Below are 23,902 nucleotides of genomic sequence, written 5' to 3'. Positions count from 1 at the left end.
TTCTCAACCTGGGGTATGCGGGCCGCGGGCTGGCCGCTGCCTGGGATCTCTCCTGGCCTGGTCTCCCACTGAAGCCACTGCCGTTTCTTCCATGCCCCACCCCTGAAGCTGACCCTGCCACCCGACACGCTTCGTGCCCACCCCTGCCGCAGCGACTGCACATGGCCAGCCCATAAGCCTTTTTTCCCCAGTGTCAATTCTGACATGAAACAATTAGTACTATTATTATGGGGTAGAGTCAGGGGCAGAGTTTGGGTGGATCTGGGGGCGGAGCTTGGACTGGTCTGGGGCGGAGCTTGGGCAGGGGTACTCGCTTGGTATTTGTTAGGCTTAGTGGGTACTTGGCTTGAAATGTTGAGAAACACTGCTCTACAAAATGTGTGTGCAATTTCCATAGAACACAACTGCAAGAGTGTGTAGATTTGGGAGGGGCAAAAGCAGGACTGGGTCATACCAAGCACTTAAATGCACATACATGCAGTTATGCATCTAACTGGCTAGAGTTAGGCATGAGCATTTACATCAGCAATTTAATTAGAGTAAGTGCATAGAACTGTGGACTTACTACTATAATTTATTTTATGATTTATTAACTGCCTTTTCATGAAGAGATTCACCTAAAGTGGTTTACAAGACATTAAATAGTAATCAGGCACTCATAGGTATTTTCCCTATCTGTCCTGGCAACCTCACAATCTAAGGGCTCCTTTTACAAAGCTGCATTGGAGGTTTCTACTGTGGGCCGGCAAGGTAAATGCTCTGATGCTCATAGGAATTCTATGAGTGTTGGAGCATTTACCTTGCTGGCCTGTGGTAAAAACTTCTACTGCAGTTTTGTGAAAGCCAGTGTAACTTTGGTTCCTAAAGCAACTGAGGGTTAAGTGACTTGGCTAGAGTCAGGGGTAGCAGACTGGGCTTGAGCTCACAACTAGAGAATGACACAGAGGCTGTTACCCGCGGCTAGCCGCAGGTCACCTGCCAAAATGGTGGTGGTAGTGGGGAAGTGCTTACTGCGGGTACGGGGACAAGGCCATCCACTGCCCCGTGGAGCGGTGAATGGCCTTGTCCACGCAGTTAAGGGAGGGAACGCGGCCCCCTCCCTCTTTCCTACCTGCCGGCTGAATCGATCTCCCTCCCTCCCCCTTACCTTCGCGGCACATTTTAAGTTTAGAGTAACGTTCAAGCTGCTGGAGCCTCCATGCAATCGCTTGCGTCTGTGGGTGGAAGCTTCTCCTCTGACGCAACCGGAAGTTGCGTCAGAAGAGAAGCTTCTGCCCACAGACGCATGCGACTGCACACAGGCTTGAACAAGTTATTCTAAACTTAAAATGCGCCGCGAAGGTAAGAGGGAGGGAGATGCTCGGACCGCGCGAGGGGTGCCGAAGGGCAGTGAGGTGGCGAGAGGGAAGGGTGGTGGTGGAAAGGAAACAGACGCCGAAGGGAAATGGGGAAGAGAAAGTAGGGAGAAGATGCTGAAGGGAAATGTGGAACAGAGAGTGGGGAGAAGACGCTGAAGGGAAATGGGTAACAGAGAATGGGGAGAAGACGCTGGAAGGGAAGAAGACAGAGATGCCAGACTATGGGGGGAGCGTAGGGAAGAAGATGGGTGTCAGACCAACTGGGGGGGAGGAGGAGATGCAGAGAAAAGATGCAGACAGTGGATGGAAGGAATTGAATGAGAAGATGAGGCAAGCAGAAACCAGACAACAAAGGTAAAAAAAAAATTTCTATTTATTTTCTTTATTTTTTTTTGCTTTAGGATAAAGTAGTATATTAGTTGTGTTGATAAAAATTTATAAACAAAGCCCTGCCAGCTGAACATCTCTTTATCTAGTTCAGCAGCCAGAACTTTGATTTATAAGGAAGGAATAAGCTAAATATTGCCGTACTGAGGCTTGTATGGATGCTACGGGGATAGTAGTCGCGGGACGGGGCGGGGACAGTGGTTGCAGAGATGGGGACGGGGCGGGGACAGTGGTTGCAGAGATGGAGACGGGGCGGGGACAGTGATCGCGGGGACGGGGCAGTGACGGGGACAAATTTTTTCCCTGTGTCATTCTCTACTTATAACCTCAGGGCTCTGAGGCAGCAGTTCTAACCACTAGGCCCCCCCCCATCCCTATATAGAATTTGGCTCAGCGCACATCAACCCAATACCTAGCTTTAGGTGATCTATAGAGATTTACCTTCTAAATGAGTAATTTGTGCTGAATGTGCCAGCAGGTCAGTTTCAGAGATCTATATCCTCTATAATATATAGGTTTGAATCATAATATTTTGTGGCATTTTTGATCCAGCAATACTTTTGGGTTGTCATATAGACTACAGAAACAAACTCCTACTTTCAGGCATGTTGAACTGAATACTTTACACCAGTGGTTCCCAACCCTGTCCTGAAGGACCACCAGGCCAGTCGGGTTTTCAGGATAGCCCTAATGAATATATATGAGAGAGATCAGCATATAATGGAGGTGCCAGGCATGCAAATCTGCTCCATTCATATTCATTAGGGCTATCCTGAAAACCCGACTGGCCTTGTGGTCCTTGGGAACCACTGCTTTAAACAGCAGAATGTGAAAATTGTGCAAGGGTGTGAAGAATTTTGAACTTGCCAACGAGACTTGTGAAGAGACTTGTCTTCACAAGTTACGCAGACTAATTGCTCCTCTCCCCCAGTTCACTAGTTAAACAAAACTGTGGGGCATTCCAGAGGTACAATATTTAATAAACTTATATTCAGCGGTGGTACTTAACACATTAAGGTGGTAATTACTTTTGCTGAAGGAATAATGTACAATTTTTTGCCAAATAGCACATACTAATGGCTCCTTTTACAAAGCCGCACTAAACCACCGGCTGGGCTAGCCACTACTGCCTCCTCTTGAGCAGGCAGTAGTTTTTCGGACAGCGCGGGGGTTAGCGCGTGATGAAAAGTCATGCATGCTAAAGCCGCTAGCGCGGCTTTGTAAAAGGAGCCCTAAATTTCAGAATCCTGCATTATTTTCCCTTAATGTATGTTATTATGTCACAGGGGTCATGGATTTGATATATTGCCTTTTTGTAGATACAGTCAACATGGTTTACATATATCCAGGTACTTTTCTGTCTCTAGTGGGCTCACAATCTAACACTGGGTTTTACTAAATGGCACTAGTGGATTTTAGCGTGGGCTGGCAATGTAAGTACTCTCATGCTCATAGGAGCAAAAGGAGCCCTAAGTTACGTACCTGGAGCAACAGAAGATTGAGTAACTTGCCCAGGGTCACAAGGAGCTGCAGTGGGAATCAAACCCAGATCCCCAAAGTCTCAGCCCACTGCACTAACCATTAGGCTACTCCTCAACCATGCAAGCTGCGTGAAAATGAGATACAAAAAGCATTTCATTATTCTGCAAATTGAATAATGCAGTTTGTGTTTCCTTTGTAAGCTCTGCTATTCAACTTTTAGCTGATGTGATTTTACCTCGCTAATGCTTCTTATTTGTTTGGGCTTAATTCAGTGATCTAAGCAGAACTACTGGTGTGGCTTGCTTTGATAATTATTGGTACCTGAGGAGTTTACACCCAGGAGGGCAGTTTGATTATTGCCTCTCGTCCTTAGGTGAGCTTTGGCTGCTTCGTTTACCCAATTTCACTAACTTTATTTAGATTAAGTTCAGCAAATGACTTAGTTATTTATTTACTTATGTACTTAATTACTTACTTGGTTTTATATTTATTTTTTTATTCAATTTTCTATACCGTTCTCCCTAGGGAGCTCAGAAAGGTTTTACATTAATTTATTCAGGTACTCGAGCATTTTTCCCGGTCTGTCCCGGCGGGCTCACAATCTCTCTAATGCACCTGGGGCAATGTGGGGATTAAGTGACTTGCCCAGGGTCACAAGGAGCAGCGTGGGTTTGAACCCACAACCTCAGGGTGCTGAAGCTGTAGCTTAAGCACTGCGCTACACCCTCCTGTCCTCCTAGGAGACCCCAGAACGGGTTACAAGTTTAAAGTGTATTTATCCAAAGTGATGGCAAACATGGCATGGCAGGACATTGACAGAGATGGCAAAACATAGTTAACAAAGCATGGTAAAACATAACATGACAAATATGGTATGGTAAGACATAGTATGACGTGCATTGTATGACAAAACATAGCATGGCAAACATTGCATAACAAACATAGTATTACAAGCGTGGCTAACATAGCATGGCAACCATAGTATTATATATACAACATAGCATGGCAGACATAGCATGGCAAAGTATATATATATACAAGCATAGTATGGCGAATATAACATGGCAAACTGTTATATATAAACATAACATGACAAACATAGTATGGTAGATGGCTAATCTAGTTTGACATGACAATATGATATGTAACATGGTAGAACGTAGCGCGGTAGACACGGGATGGCAAATATTATGTAGTGGGCATATCATGAGAATTTGTAGCATGGTAGACAGTGTGGCAAGTATAGTATCAAAGATACTATACTATACATTGGGCTAGATTCACTAAGCAAACCGATCGTGTTTGCGACCCCGACCTGATTCACTAACCTCGTGGCCGATCAGATTCCGATCCGCTCATGCAAATGAGGGTAAAAGGCATGCAATGTAGGAAGGACGCGATTCACTAAACATTTCCAAGAACACCGACTGGGCTGGCCGATCCAAAAAAGAAGCGACTGGTGGGGACCAGTCGCTCAGGTCCTTTCCGACTGCCCAGCTCTCTGCTGCCATACTTTCTACCCCGACTCTACTCTTGCCGTCCTGCTCAGCCCTGACTCTCCAGCTCTGCTCAGCCCTGACTCATCTGCCCAGCACCGGCTCTGCTCAGCCCCGACTCTCCTGCTCTGCTCTGCCCAGCCCTGACTCACCTGCCCTGCTCAGCCCCAACTGGCCTGCCCTTCCCTGCAGTGCGGGTTAAAACCATGGGCTTGCAAAGTATATAAAAAAAGTTAAAAAACAGAAAACAAAGCAGCTTGCAGCTCTGTAAGCATGCGCAGACCATCTACAGACAAAGAAGATAGTCTGCACATGCTTCAGGATCGCTCACTAGCGATCTGTGTGGTTGGTGGGGGGGGGGGGGCGTTCCTCTGATCACCCCCATTTGCATGCTGGCCTTTTTTGAATTTGCCAGCCTGCCTGTAATTGCCCACGGATTAGATATAGAAAGGAAGATTAGTGAATCTAGGCCTTTGTAGACTGAGTGAGAAAAGGTGACAGTATGACAAAATGTGGCAAAGCAATATATGACAAAAACATGGTGTGGTCGGGCATAGTATGTAGTAGGTAGTGTGGCGGGACTTTGCACAGTGGAAGCTATATATTTTGCCACCTATGGTGACTTGGTAGGTTAGAGCACAGTTCTTCAACCGCCGGTCTGCGGACTGGTATCGGTCCGCAGAAAATTTCTGCCGGTCCGCACCGGGCCGGCGAGATCAAGTCGGCAGTTAAATTTCCTGCTGACTGCGGTTCCTCCCGACTGCGGTTCCTGCTGATTAATGTTCCTCCCAGCCTCAGGCGATCAAGATAGGCTGCCAACGTCGGGGCCTTCCCTCTGTGAGTCTCGCCTGTTCAGAAACAGGAAGTTGAAACAAAATAGGCGGGACTCAGAGAGTGAAGGTCCCGACGTCGGCAGCGTGTCTTGATCGCTACCCCTGCCGAGTTGCTGAAGAGGGCCGCGGGGAAGTTGCGATTAGACCGGAGAGAGCTGCAGATTGAGGTGCAGGTGGAAGGAGATGGTCAGCGTGTGCGAACAAGATCCTGGGGAGCCTTCACAGTGGCTGTCTCTCCTCCCACCAGCTCTCCAATTTGCCAGGGCAGTGATTTACCGGCAACTTCCTGCAGGCAAGTACCGAGAGCTGCTGGAAGGGGAGGAAGTCATTGTAGGAGGCTGGGAAGGTGCTGGAAAAGGGAGAGCTGTTACTGGACTTGAAGGGAGTTAGAAGGAGAGATGCTGCTGGGAGGGGAGGAGGGAAAGGGATGGGAAGAAAGTTAATGTTGGATAGAGGGAGGAGGGAAGGGAGAAGGAAAAAAAGGAAGGAGGGTAGGGAGAAGGCCTTCGACATGGTACCACACGAAAGACTTCTTAAGAAACTATGGAACCACGGGGTACAAGGGGAGGTCCACCGATGGATCAAAAACTGGCTGGCAGGCAGAAAACAGAGGGTTGGAGTGAAGGGTCACTATTCAGATTGGAAATGGGTCACGAGCGGGGTGCCGCAGGGGTCGGTGTTGGGTCCTCTCCTTTTCAATATATTTATAAATGACCTGGAGGCGGGAACAAAATGCGAGGTCATTAAATTTGCAGACGACACCAAACTATACAGCAGGGTTGAAACAACGGAAGACTGTGAAAATCTCCAAAAGGATCTGACGACACTGGAAGAGTGGGCCAATAAGTGGCAAATGAGTTTTAACATAGGGAAGTGTAAGGTCATGCATGTAGGAAAAAAGAACCCGATGTTCAGCTACAAAATGGGGGGATCACTGCTGGGGGTAAGTAACCTTGAAAGAGACCTGGGAGTAATGGTGGATACAACACTGAAGGCATCGGCACAATGCGCCACAGCTTCAAGGAAAGCAAACAAAATGCTCGGAATCATTAAGAAGGGCATCACAGCCAGGACAAAGGAAGTCATCCTGCCACTTTATCGCTCAATGGTGCGCCCACATCTGGAGTACTGTGTCCAGTATTGGTCACCGCACCTCAAGAAAGACATGGCAGTACTCGAGGGAGTCCAGAGAAGAGCAACTAAACTGATAAAGGGTATGGAAAACCTCTCATATACTGACAGGCTAAAAAAGCTGGGGCTATTCTCCCTTGAGAAGCGGAGACTTAGAGGAGACATGATAGAAACCTTCAAGATCCTGAAGGGCATAGAAAAAGTGGACAGGGACAGATTTTTCAGATTATGGGGAAGCACAAGTACAAGGGGGCACTCAGAGAAATTGAAAGGGGACAGGTTTAGAACAAACGCTAGGAAGTACTTTTTCACCCAGAGGGTGGTGGATATGTGGAACGCACTTCCAGAAGCTGTGATAGGCCAGAACAAGTTACATGGCTTCAAAGAAGGTTTGGATAGGTTCCTAGAGAATAAGGGAATTGAAGGGTACAGATAAGAATTAAGGATAGGGATAGGAGTAGAGATAGATTAGAAAAATAGTCTAGGACCACTGCTCAGGCAATGGGCCTGATGGGCCACCGCGGGAGCGGACCGCTGGGCGCGATGGACCTCTGGTCTGACTCAGCGGAGGCAACTTCTTATGTTCTTATGAGAAAGAAAAAAGGAAGGAAACAGCTGCCAGGGAGATTACAGGAGGGGAAGGGGGTCAGGGTGGAATGGAGAGATCAGATGAGAGAAAGGGGAGAGAGAGGAATGAGAAAGTAGAGAGACATTGATGCTGGAAAAGGGGTCAGCAGAGAAATGAGAGAGGGATAAAGATGCTAGATCTGGTGTAGGAGAGATAAAAATGAAGAAGGCAGTGAAGCTGGAATGAATGATGTAAAAAGGAGAGAGGGGGATGGACAAGGAAGAGGGGCATAGAAAGAAGTCAGATACATATGGAAGGGGGAGAGGGCAGACATTGGATGGAACGGGCAGATGCTGGAAGGAAAAGAGTGAAAAGAAGATGAAAGCAGAAACCAGAGACAACAAAAGGTAGAAAAAAATAATTTTATTTCTATTTTGTCATTAGAATATATCAGATTTGAATTATATATCCTGCTAGAGACATAACTGGGGACTGCAGTATTCTGTTAGCATGATATTTCTATGTAGCATTCTATAATAACTTGGCTTGTTCAGTTTTCTTGATAGTAGAGGGGATATATGTGAAGGGGAGGGGAGACAGGGGTTTTGTTGGTCCATGCTCTGTATATTTGTATTTATAAAATCACAATTGTTCAGAATATTGTTTCTTTTTATACTTTAATGAAATACGTTCAATATAAAATCATAATTGTGGCTTGTGCAGATGGGATCAGATGGTTTGCGGGGACCGAGCTCGCGGAAATGGGGCGAAAACGGGGTTTTTAAATTTTAGTCCTAGTAGTTTGCCAGTCCACAAAATAATTCTTTTATTTCTGCCGGTCCACGGTTGTAAAAAGGTTGAAGAACACTGGGTTAGAGCATTATATGATGGGCAACATGAAGTGCAACAGTGTTTGAGACTCACGACAGCGGAAGGCTGGTGCTTCTCTTTGTAAGGTTTGGAAATTTGGGTAGGTGCACTCCCAGAGGGTCAAGGGAAGAGGTGGGTTTTTATTGCCTTCCTGAAGTTCAGTAGCCCTTCTTATGATCCTATGTGGTTAGGTAGCTTGTTCCAGAGGCACGGTAGGTAGTGCGTGTAAGGTCTTTTTCGGGCGGTCTCAAGGGCGTTTGTAATTGGTTCTCTTCTTGCGAGCGCAGCGGTCGATTCGGGGCACTTATGAGATTTTCTCTTACATGCTATATGGAAAGTTCTAAAATATTTCTGGTTAACCATTTCCCCTGTTCCAGTGAAATTGCAATTTTTCTTTGCTTACGTTAGTCTTAACCTGTACTCAGATGAAAATCTCCGATCTGAAATCTTGCATATATTGGATTTGTTATAGGTTTTGCATTCTCTTCATATCTTTCTGATAGGGCTCTTAGTTGTTATTTTCCCTCTGCACTCATATCTTCCCATAAGCTACAAATGTCTTTTTCTTTTTTTTTTTTTTTATAAGTACTACTAGTACTTATAAGTACTTATACTTATAAGTACTAGTACTTATAAGTACATACTAGTACTTATAAGTAACCACATTTTTTCCTCCTTACCCTTTGATCTGAGGATATTTGTCAACAGTAATTTAGCTTGCAATTTGAATTCTTCCATTCTTTAGTAAAACCCATATAATCACATATCATTCTGGGTAAAATAGTTTGTGCTTTGTAGCTGCTTTTTATTTGAAGGAATTGTAAACTTCTCTTATGCATTGAGAAGGATGGTTTATAAAGAGGGGCATTTTCAAAATGATGTCCAAATCCAAGTTTGGACATTTTGGCCTGAATTCTATAAACGGCATTCCGATTGTAGGCGGCCAACTGCTGCCTAACCAGCTAATCATGACACACTTTTTCTAAAAAAAAAAACCCCAAAAAAACCTCCCAAGGCAGGCTGCCTACATTTGAGGCACCTCCAAGAGCCTAGGGAGGTGCGCAAGCCCGTCTAAGCTCCCCTAAGGCTTGGCCCGGAAGTAGCCTTAGGCAGTCATACATGTCTCCGTAGGCCTGCAGTACACATGTACAATATAGGCCAGCAAAATGTTGGCCTACATTTTTATTTATCTTTTTATTTACATGTTTATATTCTGCATATCTCACAATTCTATGCGGAGTACAATAAAACATCTATAATGTAAGCAGACACAGCCACTGAGCTTATTGCGGCAAGGGATCTCCCTGCTGCGATAAGTTTAGTGGTTTCCCCATACATCGTGAAGCAGGAGGGATACCCAGTCCCTCCTGTCTGGCACCCGTGAACACTCCCCTGAACATTGCGCGGCACGATGGATGCCCAGTCCCTTCTACTGACACCCGCCGCAAACTCCCCCGAATGATCATGGCAGGAGAGATGCCCAATCTCTCCTGCCGACACCAGACGCGTGTCCCCCCTCCCCCCCCCCGGATGATCGCAGTAGGAGGAATGCCCAGTCCCTCCTGCCCGGCACCTCCGAACCCCCCCCCCCTCAAACGATCATGCCAGGAGAGATGGCAAATCTCTCTTGCTGACACCGGTTACGACCTCACCCCAAACGATCACGGCAGAAGGGATTCCCAGTTCCTCCTGCCCAGCACCCACGAATGATTATGACAGAAGAAATGTGCGCATAACTTCCTCCGTTCGATTCTATAAAGAACCATGTGCAAAAGGGGGCATGGCCATTGGAGAGAAATGAGCATTCTCAAAAGTAATGTGCAGTGTTAAAGAATTGAAGGGTTGTGCACCCAATTGTGTGCAAGGATTTACACCTTGTGTGCAAGGTTTTAGAAGGCATAATTCCTGGCACTTTATTTTAGTCTCAGGTATCAGCGCAAAGTGCTATTCTGTAAATTCTGCGTATTCCACCATGCCCTGTATAGAACAGCACTGAGCAAACAATTTTTCCCAATGCCCAACTTTGTGTGCCACTTACTGAATTTAAATTTTTCTGCATACTCTTTGGTTACAGTATTATAGAACAAAGGGCTCCTTTTACGAAGGTGCACTAGCGTTTTTATCGCACGCACCGGATTAGCGTGTGCTAGCTGAAAATCTACCGCCTGCTCAACCCATAAGTGTGTCCAGAGAGTTATATGTAAAGTCTTTCTGTTCTGCAATCTTTGCACATAGTTCTTATGTAAGAATGTTTAGTTTTTAATAATATTTTACTAAAATAATTTAAGGGTTCAGTCAAGAAAGAAGACAAAAACATTATTCTGTAGAAATCAAAGGAAAGTCTTGTGTTAACTTAAGCTGTTTCTCTCCGTTAAAAATAGAAAATGCTAGTGCCATCGTTCCCTTCCCCCCCTCTGTGCCTACCAGTTCAGCATAGCAAGTGTTAGTGACAGGACTGCAGCCAGTTGTAACTATACAAGAGTGTTTGTGAAAAGCTCTCAGACAAACAACTGGCTAACCCGTGACAGTGAGAGGGATTGGCTGTGGAAGAATGTCTAAACCCATTGCTGGACTGTGGGACTGCCGGAGACACTTTATAAAGAAAAGAAGTCTGGAAAGTATCGAAGAGTTTTCTGCTTGTAAGCGGAAAAGCAGCTGGGGTATTCTTACCAGCCAAGGTTAGTTCAAAAGTCAGCCCGATATCTGGTATGGCTACAAAGTGTGGTATGTCAGTTCAGTTTAGAAAGGTAAACATCTTATATAGAGGCAGGGATAAATGTAACTTGCTTGTTTATTTGAGCATAGCTGTCGTAAATTAAATGGTTAACTTTGTAGGCTGCAACAAATGCTGTGAATTCTGCATTCTTTTTCTGTTTCACCTAATTTTGTTTGAGATAACATTTCGCTTAACAAGAACATTCCATCAGGCCCTCCAAAGTACAATTTATTAGACATAAAGGCTCTGATTCTGTATAGGACGCCCAGGAGGGGTGTCCTATACAGAATTGGGCCTACACTATCCCCGATTCTGTAACCGGCGTCCATGTTACAGACACCGGTTAGAGAATCGGGTTAGAGTAGACACGGTCGCTACACTTATTGCGGCAAAGGATCTCCCTGCCGTGATAAGTATAGCGGCCACCTGTCCGATCGCTGGCAGGAGGGTACTGAACCCCTCCTGCCGGAAGGCTTCCCCCCCCCCCGACACTCCCGTTCGACGGCAGGAGGGTGCCCAACCCTTCCTGCTGGAAAGCCGCACCCCCTCCGGACCCCCCACGCTAACGACCCCCCTAACCTCCCCCCAACTAAACTCTAAAGGGTTGGCTGGCCGGACGGGTCTTACTGCCGTCCAGCCGGCAGGCCCGCCTCGTCGAAATGAGGTGGGCCCGTCCCTTCCTGGCCCATCTCCGCTAAGTCTAAGGCCTGTTTGGCCCAGGCTCTAGAAGCCTGGACCAGTCAGGCTGTAGGCATAGCGGGTCCGCCCATCCCCACTAACCCTAAGGCCTGATTGGCCCAGGTGCCTAGAGCCTGGGATAATCAGGCCTTAGACTTAGCGGGGATGGGGCGGGCCCGCCTCATTTTGACGAGGCAGGCCTGCCGGCTGGACGGCAGTAGCTGTTCTTATGTGGAAATGTTGGTCTCAGAAACAGGCATAGAGAAAGCGATCCATCAAATATTTAATAAACCTTGAAACCTTGAAACCTTGATCATTTGAAACAAAATCCAACCCACTATTATAATATTCCAAGCAAAATAGGGTTAATTGGAAATAACGAGCCTTCAAGATTTTTCTTTATTTAATTAAATGAAAATTCATCTTCTTCCTATATCATAACAAAACCTATCAAGGTTACCCTCAAGTGGTGAAATTGGAGGCAGGTATAGCATACATTGTTGATCATTTTTAGTGCATAGGACCTCACATAATATACGTTATCACAAGTCCACATTCTGTCCCTTTTTCAAGCAATAATCATTTATACCAATGCCTCCATCCCTTCCCTTATTTTGTGAAACACATTTTTTCTATTTATGTGCGACTATTAGTGTGTATCCCTCATTTAAAATGAATAATGTATATCTCATATATAAAATTGATTCAACTGTCCATACTACTATATAAAAAATTCAATTTATAATCCATTAGTGATTCATTAGTGAAACCTTTCCGTTCATAAGATTGCTATCATTTTCTATCAATCAGCAACACATAGCTTAAATAGCGATTTGCTAATCCAGCACTGGTTTCAGAATTCAAAATACCAAACGCTCCATATTTACTTGAGTGCTTCAGTCATCAGACCTTCATCGGGGGAAGTAGCTGTTGCTGTATTGCTAAAAACAAAGACATGCATATGTGTCATAATCCAAACGGCTATTTTCTACCAAAACTATTTCTATATAAATGGGCCACTGACGCACTATTGTTAAAGTGTTTTCTAATATTTATAGTTAAAAATAGAAACCCACCATATCCAAACACATCATTCCTAATAGACTCACTAAACTAAAACTAAACTAAACCTTAAGTTTGTATACCGCATCATCTCCACGGAAGTAGAGCTCGACACGGTTTACAGGAATTACTAAAGAAAGGAACTCCAATGGGAGGAAGGAGGGCTTGGTAAAAAGGAAGGAAGGATGGGGACTAAGTAGAGTGGAGAGGGAGGGAGTGCTTACATTTTAGAGAAAAGCCAAGTTTTCAAATGTTTTCTGAAACGTTGGAGTGAGGGCGAACTTCGAAGAGGGGCAGATAAGCTGTTCCATAGCTCGGTGATCCTGAAGAGGAGGGATGTTCCAAGTCTTCCTGTATGGGAGATGCCCTTCAAAGAGGGGAATGACAGTATGAGTTTTTGAGTGGATCTGGTGGAGTTAGGATTCGGGGAGAGCCAAGATAGTGGAAACAGGGGAGGAAGGATGCCGTGTAGAGACTTGAAGGCTAGGCAGGCGCATTTGTAGTGAACCCTGAGGAGCACTGGGAGCCAGTGAAGCTTAGACAGAAGCGGGGAGACGTGGTCGAATTTGCTTTTTGCGAAGATTAATTTAGCCGCGGTGTTCTGAATCCGCTGAAGCCTGAGAAGACTTTTCTTTGTTAGGCTTAAGTAAATGGAGTTGCAGTAGTCCAGTAGAATAATGGATTGAACGAGGATAGCAAAGTGTTGTTGGTGGAAGCAGGATCTGACTTTCCTTAGCATGTGAAGGTTGAAAAAGCATTTTTTTACTAAGGAGTTAAGTGATCGTTGAAGGACAGTGTAGAGTCGATGATGATTCCCAGAACTTTGCTTGAGTGCTCAAGCTGCAGTTTGGTGCCAGAGGATAATGGGATGACGGTGGGCAGCTGATCCAATTTTGGGCCTAGCCAGAGTAGTTTAGTTTTGGTTTCATTAAGTTTCATTTGAACGGTGAGAGCCCAGGATTGGAGATTCGTTATACAAGAGGAGATGTTGTCAGAGAGGTTGGTGAGGTTGGGATCAGTCTCAAGTAGGACAAGGATGTCGTCGGCGTAAGTGTAAAGTGTCTCAGAGGGGGATAGTTGGAGGAGTTTCAGGGAAGACATATAAACATTGAAAAGAATCGGGGATAGAGGTGAACCCTGAGGAACTCCACAAATCGGTTTCCAAGGGGAGGATGAGGTACCGTTCATGTTAACGAAGTAGGAGCGTGAATGTAGGAACTTCGAGAACCAGTCTAAGACTGTGGAGTGTATGCCAATTTCCGAAAGTTGGAGGATAAGAATGTCATGATGGACAATGTCGAAGGCTGCAGAAAGATCAAATTGAAGAAGGACAGCGAACTTGTTGCAAGAGTGAAGATGTTGGACTTTAGAAATTAAAGAGGCCAGAAGGGATTCAGTGCTAAAGTTGGGTCTGAAGCCATGTTGGTAGGGTAGAAGAATGGAAAATCTCTCAAGATAGGATGAGAGCTGGGTAGCTATGATGGACTCCAGCATCTTGGTCAGAAGAGGAATGTTAGCTATTGGGCGGTAGCTGGACGGTGTGGAGGGGTTGATCAGCTTTTTTTCAGTAGGGGGGATAATGCAATGTGTCCCATTTCTACAGAAAAAAGGCCTGAGAGTAGGGCGGAATTTATAAGTTTGGTGAGAGATGAGATGGCTTGTGTGGGAATATTTTCGTATAAGTAGGAGGGGAAGGGATCCAAGGTAAAGTTGCAGGATTTTAATTTGAGGCAGAGTTTGGAAACTTGGGAGTCGGAGACGGGATCAAAGGCGGTCCAGGATCTATCGGCTGGGATATGGTTGGCTTCGGATGGATTAGTGTTGGAGGCGGCGAGCACCAGAGAGTTGTAGGAGGGTGTTGGAGGGAAGGAGCATCTTAAGGTGGTGACTTTCTCATTGAAAAATTTAGCTAGTTAATCGGCAGATGGGGAGGAGGGGGGTGTGGCGGGATCGTGTTTGGAGGATATGGAACGCCAAATGTTGAACTTTGGTTGTTGGATCTGGAGATTTTGTTGCCGTAGTAGTTCTCACATAACTACTCACAGCGATTAAACATTCTCTGGCACACGACAGGCTGTGTTACTCCAGAGTTGAAAAATGCTTGCCAAAAACTCCTCTATTTTTAATGCTGTCCGCTGTCACATGTTTGGGGCGTCGCCACGTGGGAATGTGAAAACGTCGCCATGTTGGAACATGAAAACATGCCCACCATGCTGACGTCACATAACGCGAATCTCAGAGATTAATTCATTCTACTTGATAGCCCCCAACTGTGGGTCTCTATCTAAACGTAATGACATCACAGATTAATGCCGAAGATGCTGTGAAACAAATGCCCTAATCTATCCCTTCCATCCCAGTTGCATAATAAAGACTCATACTGAAGGCAAAATGGAACGAATGCCCTAATCTCTCTCTTCAGTTGCACACTGAGAATGAAGTTGTGAAATCAATTACAAAAGATGACTCTGAATATCTATCAGGCATCCCATTCTCTATTCAATCCAGCGGACATTATCTACTAAGTCTATTCCCTACAGTACCTTGAATGTTTTGATCATGTCCCCTCTCAGTCTCCTGTTCGAGGGAGAAAAGGCCCAGTTTCTCTAATCTTTCACTGTACGGCAACTCCTCAGCCCCTTAACCATCTTAGTCACTCTTCTCTGGATCCTTTCGAGTAGTACCGTGTCCTTCTTCATGTACGGCGACCAGTGCTAGACGCAGTACTCCAGGTGAGGGTGCACCATGGCCCAGTACAGCGGCATGATAACCTTCTCCGATCTATTCGTGATCCCCCATCTTTATCATTCCTAGCATTCTGTTCACCCTTTTCGCCGCCACCACACATTACGTGGACGGCTTCATCAACTTGTCCATCATAACTCCCAAGTCTCTTTCCTGGGAGGTCTCTCCAAGTACTGCCCCGAACATCCTGTATTCATGCATGAGATTTTTGTTACCTACATGCATCACTTTACACTTATCCACGCTGAACACATTTGCATGTTTGAAAGCTCATTGAAACAGCTATGAGTGCTATTTACTTGAGTGATGACTGGCTGGATGGACCTTGGGGAGATGGAGATTTAGGTACAGTATGACCTGTTTATTGACTTTGTAGCTCTACTTTTTGCTTGAATGTTTTTGATCTGTCTCAGTTGTGTTTACTAAGTGGTGCAAAGTGCCTGGTACTGGTAAATGATATACCAGGTGACTTGGTACTAATGCTGTTTCTAAATATAGGCTGAGATTTGTATGCATGAAGTATCTGCTTGTGAGACTATAACCTCCTGCCCATTTAAATGGCTTGTGCCTGCCTAGCTGACAATATTCAGCATTTAACCAGACAGTGCTGCTGAGTAAGCACTCAAAAAGACAAACAAAAAAGAGGGCATAAAAAAGTCCACAGCATAAACAGTTGTGAGCATACAGTGTACACAAAGGCCTAGATTCTGTAAACGGCGCCTAAATCGGCAATCACGTATGAAAACGGCGCCAGCCACATGTCAATCATGCTTAGGCGCTAGTTAAAGAATCACGGCTAATGGCGCCCACCAGAAAACTTAGGTGGCTGCAATGTAGGGCAGGTTTTTAGGGGCCTATATTGCAGATGCCTAAGATTTTTAGTGAATCGCGCTTATCCCGCTCCGCCTCTAACCATGCCTACTTAGGCATAAAGTGCTGTTAGGCATCCTGCTGTAGACGTGATTATAGTGCCTCTTAGTGCTACTTTTTTAAAACAAGTTTTTAATTGGTTTTAATCAATGTGGTCAATTACCACTCTGACTAAAGCCAATTAAAACAATTAAGTTACCGTTTATAGAATATGGCCCAAAATGTATAATACCTGGATGAATGCAGGGGAAAAAAATGAAGCTGAAGGAGTTGAGTGGTAATTAAATAACTGCGTTGAGAAACAAATAGGAAATGGACCCAGTATGGTCTGTGTTTCGTCAATGAGCCTTCCTTAGGAGTCCAAGCTGTCAAAGGGGCAAAATTTGTTTGGGAGATTTTGACAGCGATGCACATTTTTCTCATATACGGTTGATGTAAGATTACTGTGCTGTTTACTTCAGTCTAGCTCTGTAACCCATTTTATACCCCTTTGCCCTTCATACTGTTTCATTCAGATCTTTGTGGGGTGGGAGGAGGTCAGTGGCCAGTGGGGGAGTGGGGGGGTAATTATTTAAATCCTCTTGTGGTCATCTGGTCAGTTTGGATACCTTTTTAGCACTTAGGGCTCCTTTTACTAAGCTGCGCTAGCGGTTTTAGCGCGGGGTTAGCGCGAGCTACATTGCCGCGTGCACTAGACGCTAACACCTGCACAGAGCTTGCGTTAGCATTTGGCGCGTAGTGCGGGGTTAGCACTCAGGGCAATGTAGCATGCGCACCTTAGTAAAAGGAGCCCTTAGATCAGTGGTCTCAAACTCAAACCCTTTGCAGAGCCACATTTTGGATTTGTAGATACTTGGAGGGCTGCAGGAAAAAATAGTTAATGTCTTATTAAAGAAATGACAATTTTGCATGAGGTAAAACTTTTTATAGTTTATAAATCTCACCCCCCCCCACCTCCCCCCGAAGGCCTACATGTTCTCCCCCTGCTTTGCAGCATCCTCCAGCTACCCCCTGGCCTCCCAGTCTTAGTTTTAGCTAATTACCACAGCCTGCAGAGAGGATCACAGGTGCTGTAGCATTCCTTGCAGGCTGCTATCGGCCTCCACAGCATGCTCCCTCTTCAGCAGTCCCGCCCCTCCTCTGACATCAGGAGCAGGATTGCGGCAGAGGAAACATGCTGCAGAGGACGGCAGTCTGCAAGGATCACTACAGCACCGGCAATCCTCTCTGCAGGCTGCGGTAATTATCTGAAGGTAACAGTGGGAGGCTAGGGGGGAAGCCGGAGGAAGCTGCAAAGAGTGGGCATCACTAGTACAGACTGAGGGCCTCAAAATAGTATCTGGTAGGCCGCATGTGGCCCCCGGGCTGTAGGTTTGAGACCACTGCCTTAGATGCTTTTAAAAGCTCTGGACATCTAAGTTCCATCCTGGACGTCTTGGGAAAGGTTTGATTATCACTCAAGACATCCAAGTCTAAGCTCGCCTAAAGCCTGCTCAAAACACTCCCTAGAATTTTGGACACAGAACGGCTATTTATTCAACTTTTGAGCCTGTCCTCCCTGAGGAGCTCAGAATGGGTTACAAATCAGGTACTCAAGCATTTTCCCTATCTGTCCCAGTGGGCTCACAGTCTGTCTAATGTACCTGGGGCAATGGAGGATTAAGTGACTTTCCCAGGGTCACAAGAAGCAGCACAGGGTTTGAACCCACAACCTCAGGGTGCTGAGGCTATAGCTCTGACCACTACACTACACTCTTCTCCTAGCAAAACATCCAGAAAGTCATACACAGTCAGCCCAACACAGAACTGTGTTTCGCCCTCAATTGTCCTCAGGAACTGTAACTGCACGAGGCTCAAATCACCTTTCAAACCTTCACAAATCATAAAAACAGCATTACCACCTAATAACACATAAATGAATAAATCAGTATGCCCAAAATACAACATCTTTAACAAAATACAGAAACCTAGGGTTTGGCACAACCCAGGCACCAGTTAGACTATGGAATACACTCTACCGCACAGGAAATAGCTGAATAAACTAATCCCCCACTTCCTTTCTTTTATCTAAGCCACCAATCTAAATCATCACCTACATTCAATCCCCTCACAATTTTACAACAAATTCCACTCTACTTTGTTAAGACCCCTAAGGTTCAATTGTATTCTACAGATGGATCAGAGCTGTTCCTTCCTCAATAAAACTTTTGACACATTTCCATGGAATGTAATTTGGAGGATACAATTTGTCAGTCTGTTTAAGATGAAGAAAAGACTTGATAATTATAACATCTAGTGTCTGAAAGAAGTAAAAACCAATAGCCTCCTATGGACTGTAATCCAATTTATTATGTAGATTGTGTGTGTGTGGGGGGGGGGGGGAGCTGTTGTGGGTTTATGTTGTGATATGTAGTGTGGGATGAAAAGATTTATTTTTGATATATGATTATTTATTGTTATATGAATTTATTAATAAATAAGTGTGAATAATGAGAACTCATATTTAATAGCTTTTTTAATATTGGGATATATATTCATTAGGGATAGCTTAAAAACCCGACTTACTGGGGGTCCCCCTGGACAGTTTTAAGAACCACTGGAATGCGCTTCCAGAGGGAGTGATAGGACAGGGTACGGTATTGGAGTTCAAGAAGGGATTGGACAATTTTCTGAAGGAAAAGGGGATAGAAGGGTATAGATAGAGGGCTAGTATACAGCCATTATACAGAACCATGGTGAGACCTCATTTGGAATACTGTGTGCAATTCTGGAGGCCACACTACCGAAAAGATGTGCTGAGAGTAGAGTCGGTGCAACGGATGGCCACCAGGATGGTCTTGGGGCTCAGGGATCTATCGTACGAGGAAAGGCTGAAAAATTTGCGGCTGTACTCACTCGAGGAACGTAGGGAGAGAGGAGACATGATCGAGACGTTTAAGTATATTACCAGCCGTATCGAGATGGAAGAAGAGATTCTCTTTCTCAAAGGACCCTCAGCCACAAGAGGGCATCCGCTCAAACTCAGGGGCGGGAAATTTCATGGCGTCACCAGGAAATATTTCTTCACCGAGAGAGTGGTTGATCCTTGGAACGAGCTCCTGGTGCAGGTGATCGAGGCAAACAGCGTGCAAGAATTTAAGAGCAAATGGGATGCCCATGTGGGATCCCTTAGAGGGTTAAGCCAAGGGAACCTGTCACCAGGAGTGGGATCCCTAGGATAGTAGACTTGGGGGTGGGTCAGTAGAGTGGGCAGACCTGATGGTCTATGGCCCTTATCTGCCGTCATCTTCTATGTTTCTATGTCCTGGACCTGATGGGCCGCCGCGTGAGCAGAAGGTATTGGAGTTCAAGAAAGGATTGGACAATTTTCTGAAGGAAAAGGGGATAGAAGGGTATAGATAGAGGGCTAGTGTACAGGTCCTGGACCTGATGGGCCGCTGCGTGAGCGGACTGCTGGGCATGATGGACCTCAGGTCTGACCCAGCAGAGGCATGGCTTAAGTGCACTGATCTAAGGAAATATTTTTTTCCCACAGAAAGGGTGGTAGATGCATGGAAAAATCTCCCTGTAGAGGTACTGGAGATAAAGACTGTGTATGAATTCAAGAAAGATGCTGTGGATGGGCCATTTGGCCTTTATCTTCCATCATGTTTCTATATTTTATTTACAATACAATACAGTGTCTTATATACTGCAATTACTGTATATCACTACTAGCACTGTGCTTGGGTTCCAACTGCTGAAGTCTCTGTTAAAGCTCACTCCAGTCCATCTACACCCTCCTAGCCATTGAAGCCCTCCCCAGCCTATCCTCAACCAAAAGGCCATATACAGACATATACCATGCAAGTCTGCCCAGTACCGGCCTTAGTTCTTCAATATTTACTATTATTTTCTGGTTCTAGATCCTCTGTGTTCATCCCACGCTTCTTTGAACTCCATCACCGTTTTCCTCTCTACCACCTCTCTCGGGAGCGCATTCCAGGCAACCACCACCCTCTCTGTAAAATAGAATTTCCTGACATTGCTCTTGAATCTACCACCCCTCAACCTCAAATTATGTTCTCTGGGTTCCCCAACTAATATCTGCACTTGGCCCCACAGATATATGATAAGCTGTATTGTAGAAAAGCATTAATGTCTTATCTGTGTTATTTGAATGTTCTGAAGTGAGCTTAGTACATGTCTCACAAGTATTATGCTGGCATTGTATTATATCTCTCTTATTTGAATTTCAGTGCTGTTTTAGTTATATTTCTAAAACTGTTTCATGGTAATCCTATTTGAGTTTGAGTTTACCTCATTCATTGTACTGTATTTGATTGTATTTGTTCTTTTTACTACTGTTTATACTGTTAACAAAATTGTAAGTCTTATTTGGAATTGCACTGCTATACACTGCCTTGGGTGAATCTCTTCATAAAGGCGGTTAATAAATCCAAATTAATAAATAAATAAAAGTAATTTTTGAAAACAAAAATACTTGACAGGTTTTAGAACTCACCTTTTCACTTGGTGTTACCATGGGGATATGAGAGAACATAGAACAGTAAGGTAAAGGGACTTGATATACTGCTTTTTTGCGTGGTTACAATCAAAGTGGTTTACATATCTTAGATAGGAACTTATTTTGTACCTGGGGCAAGTAACTTGCCCAGAGTCACAAGGAGCTACAGTGGGAATCAAACTCACAACCTCAGGGTGCTGAGACAGCTGCTTTAACCACTAGGCCACTCCTGTGTTGTCTTTTCCCTTTACCCCAGTTCTCCTGGCCTAGCTGCTTCTTTTCCCTGCTACCAGATAGAGAGCTGGCACTAGTAGGCACTTGGTAATATCTGCCACAGGAAACAAGAGCAAGTGCTTCTCAGGTTGGTGCTGCTTCTCTAGGGTTACCATATGGTTCCAGAAAAAGGACGACAGATTGAGACATCCGAGTTTTACTTCCATTGCTTTCAAGTTTCAAGTTTATTAAAATTTGATTCTTACGTTTATAATAGAATTTCAGTGGAAGTAAAGCTCAGATGTCTCTATCTGTCCTCCTTATTTCCATTGCTTTCAGTGGAAGTAAAATCTGGATGTTTCAATCTGTCCTCTTCTTTCTGGAGCCATATGGTAACCCTATGCTTCCCAACCTCCTGTGGCTGATTTTGTTCAGTGACCCGGCAGAGGGAAGGCCCTGGCGGGGAAGGCCACGAAGCAGCCCATTCAGAGAGCTGCCACCGGTTTTGAGACTTCAGAGGTATGTAAGGTGGTCGGAAGGGATGGCAGATAATGGAAGGAAGGGAGAGGAAGAGATTAACTTGGGCGGAGGGAGGTGGGTAGGGGGGGACAGAGAGAGATGGGGAGGAGGAAGAGGGAGAGATGGACTCACAGGAGTGCAGGGGCAGAAGAAGGAGTGAAAGAGATGTTCTCAGGAGGACAGAGGAGGCTGAAGAGTTTGAGGGAGAAATGGACTTGGGTGAGGGCAGACGAGGCAAATGGGAAGAGGGAGAGATAGGGAAGATAGAAGAAGGAGGAAGGGAAAGATGGACACAGAAGAGTGGAAGAGGAACAGAAGAGGGGAGGCCAGAGGAAGCAAAATGGGGGAGTGAGAATGAATTGGGGGCAGAAGGGGGATAGAGGAATATCAGACTCAGGGGAAGAGGCAGAAGGGGGGAAGATCCTGGATTATAAGTGTGGAACAAGGGGTAAAGGAAGGAAGATGCTAGGAATGGTGGATCCATTTGAAAGAGGCTATGGGAGGGTTGTCAAAGAGATGAGTAAGAGGAAGGTAATGCATGCAGAAGGTAGAAATGTGGTAATGGGGAACAGATGAAAGATAAAAAGGCAACAAGAAGATGAGAAATGAGTGAGATGGGAAAATACAAGAGAAAGAGAGAGAATGTTGAGAAGTAGATGAAAAATTAAAAGGAATAGAGCAAGAGGGTGAAATTTGAGTTAAGAGAGGCAGAAAAGGAAAAAGCCAAAGGAGAGAGCTTTAAAAGATCAATACAGTGGTACCTTGGTTTGCGAGCATAATTAGTTCCAGAAGCATGCTCATAATCCAAAGCACTCGTATATCAAAGTGAATTTCCCCAAAGGAAATAATGGAAACCCAGATGATTCGTTCCACAGCCCAAAAACTTTAATAATACTGTATTCTAATGTATAAAATAAAAAGGAGAAAGATGCTGAGCTGCCAGAGGAGGAGGAAGAGGAGAAGAGCTGCAGCCTGGGTGGCTCCCCGGTGCTGCTGCTCCTGTCTCAGCAGCCACCGTTGCTTCTGGGGCTGGGCTCAGTACTGCTGCAGCTCACCGCTGTCACCTTCAAGGCACAAGAAGCCAGTGTGGCATTGCTGTGTGGAGCACAAACAGTTAACCTGCAGGCGGTATTTGCCATGCTTTCCCAGGCCTATAATGGTGGTGATGGAGGAGTAGAACAGGCTTCGCAGCTCTGCAGCATCCCAGTGCCCAGCTCCGAGCACGTCGCCGAGATCGTGGATCGGCCAGGTTGAAATTGCGGGTAAATTGTGCGTGATGTGCTCAACAATGCGATGCGTGCTTATTTGACGTACTTATATTGCAAGTTAAAATTTGCTGGAGTGTTTTGCTCGTCTTGCAAAACACTTGCAAACCACGTTACTCGCAAACCAAGGTTTGACTGTATGTAAGAAACAGGTGTAGTGAAGGAATAGAATAAGACAGGAAGAGAAATAACAAATGGATAGTGGTCACTGGAAACAGAATTAGCAGAAAAGAGGAAAGCAGGAAAGAGAAACGGATCAACGTGATGGAAAAATAAAATGCCCAGACATGCACAGTTAGAAAGAATTGTTTTATTTTGAATTTATTAATTGGAATATGCTTTGGGAAATGTGTGTTGCAGTACAAAAAAGAAATGTATTTGTTTTGTTTCTCCAGTTTTGCAGTATATGTTGAGTTTAACTTTTGGGAATTTCTATTTTCTTATCTCTAGTTTGGGATTCCTTGTGATTTCTATTCTGCCATTACCTTGCGGTTCAAGGCGGATTTGGACATTTAGGAATACATAAGGCGTTATCTGGACATTTCCCGTGGTATTATGGAGTGGAGCGGGTTGCTATTGGGGATTGAGATGACTCTTGCTGAGTTAGTTTGTCTTTAAGGATTTCTTGAATAGCAGGGTTTTTATTTCTTTTCTGAAGGTTTTGTAGTCTGGGGTCATGATCAGTAAATTGGAGAATTGGTAGTCTAGTTTTGCTGCTTGAGTGGCCAGGAGGCCATCGTACATTTTTTTTCGTTTGACGTTTCTGATTGGAGGGTGCGTGAATGGAGTGTGGGTTCTCCTATGTCTGGTTGTGGTTGTTTGGATTAGTCAGTTGTTCAAGTAGGCTGGGCAGTCTCCGTTTATGGTCTTAAATAGTAGACAGTAGAATTTGAATAGTATTCTTGCTTGTATTAGGAGCCAGTGTGAATCGAGGTAAGCCGCTGTGATGTGCTACTGTTCTATGATTTAGAAACATAGAAAACGATGGCAACGGTCATATGGCCCATTCATTCTGCCTATCCATATCATCCCATATGCCTCTGTTTCTCTGGGGTTCCACTGCTCACAGTCTGGTGTCTTTTGTTTTCCTTTTTTTTTTTTGTCTACATTATGTTTCTAGCTTATGATCATATATATATATATATATATATATATATATATTTTTTTTTTTCCTTCTTTCACTCCCTCTTCTGCCCTCTGTC

General features: G+C 44.9%; 1 protein-coding gene across 5 annotated transcripts in view; it reads left to right on the top strand.

The window, feature by feature from the left end:
• Positions 1-23,902, top strand: part of ASB5 (ankyrin repeat and SOCS box containing 5) — a 114,457-nt gene that overhangs the window by 34,959 nt on the left and 55,596 nt on the right. For 2 of the 5 annotated variants that reach the window (XM_033942870.1, XM_033942846.1), the window contains exon 1: positions 10,576-10,803. The exons of the other annotated variants lie outside the window; for them this stretch is intronic. In XM_033942870.1, coding sequence (XP_033798761.1) covers positions 10,677-10,803 — 127 coding nt within the window. In that variant the 5' untranslated portion in view covers positions 10,576-10,676. Of the gene's footprint in view, positions 1-10,575; positions 10,804-23,902 lie in introns of those variants that run through there. 5 annotated transcript variants of the gene reach the window in all.

This window comes from Geotrypetes seraphini, chromosome 1 (genome assembly GCF_902459505.1).
Source record: "Geotrypetes seraphini chromosome 1, aGeoSer1.1, whole genome shotgun sequence".
NCBI lineage: Eukaryota > Metazoa > Chordata > Amphibia > Gymnophiona > Dermophiidae > Geotrypetes > Geotrypetes seraphini.
The sequence above is the reverse complement of the archived record's forward strand: the minus strand, read 5'-3'. Positions and strand labels throughout refer to the sequence as shown.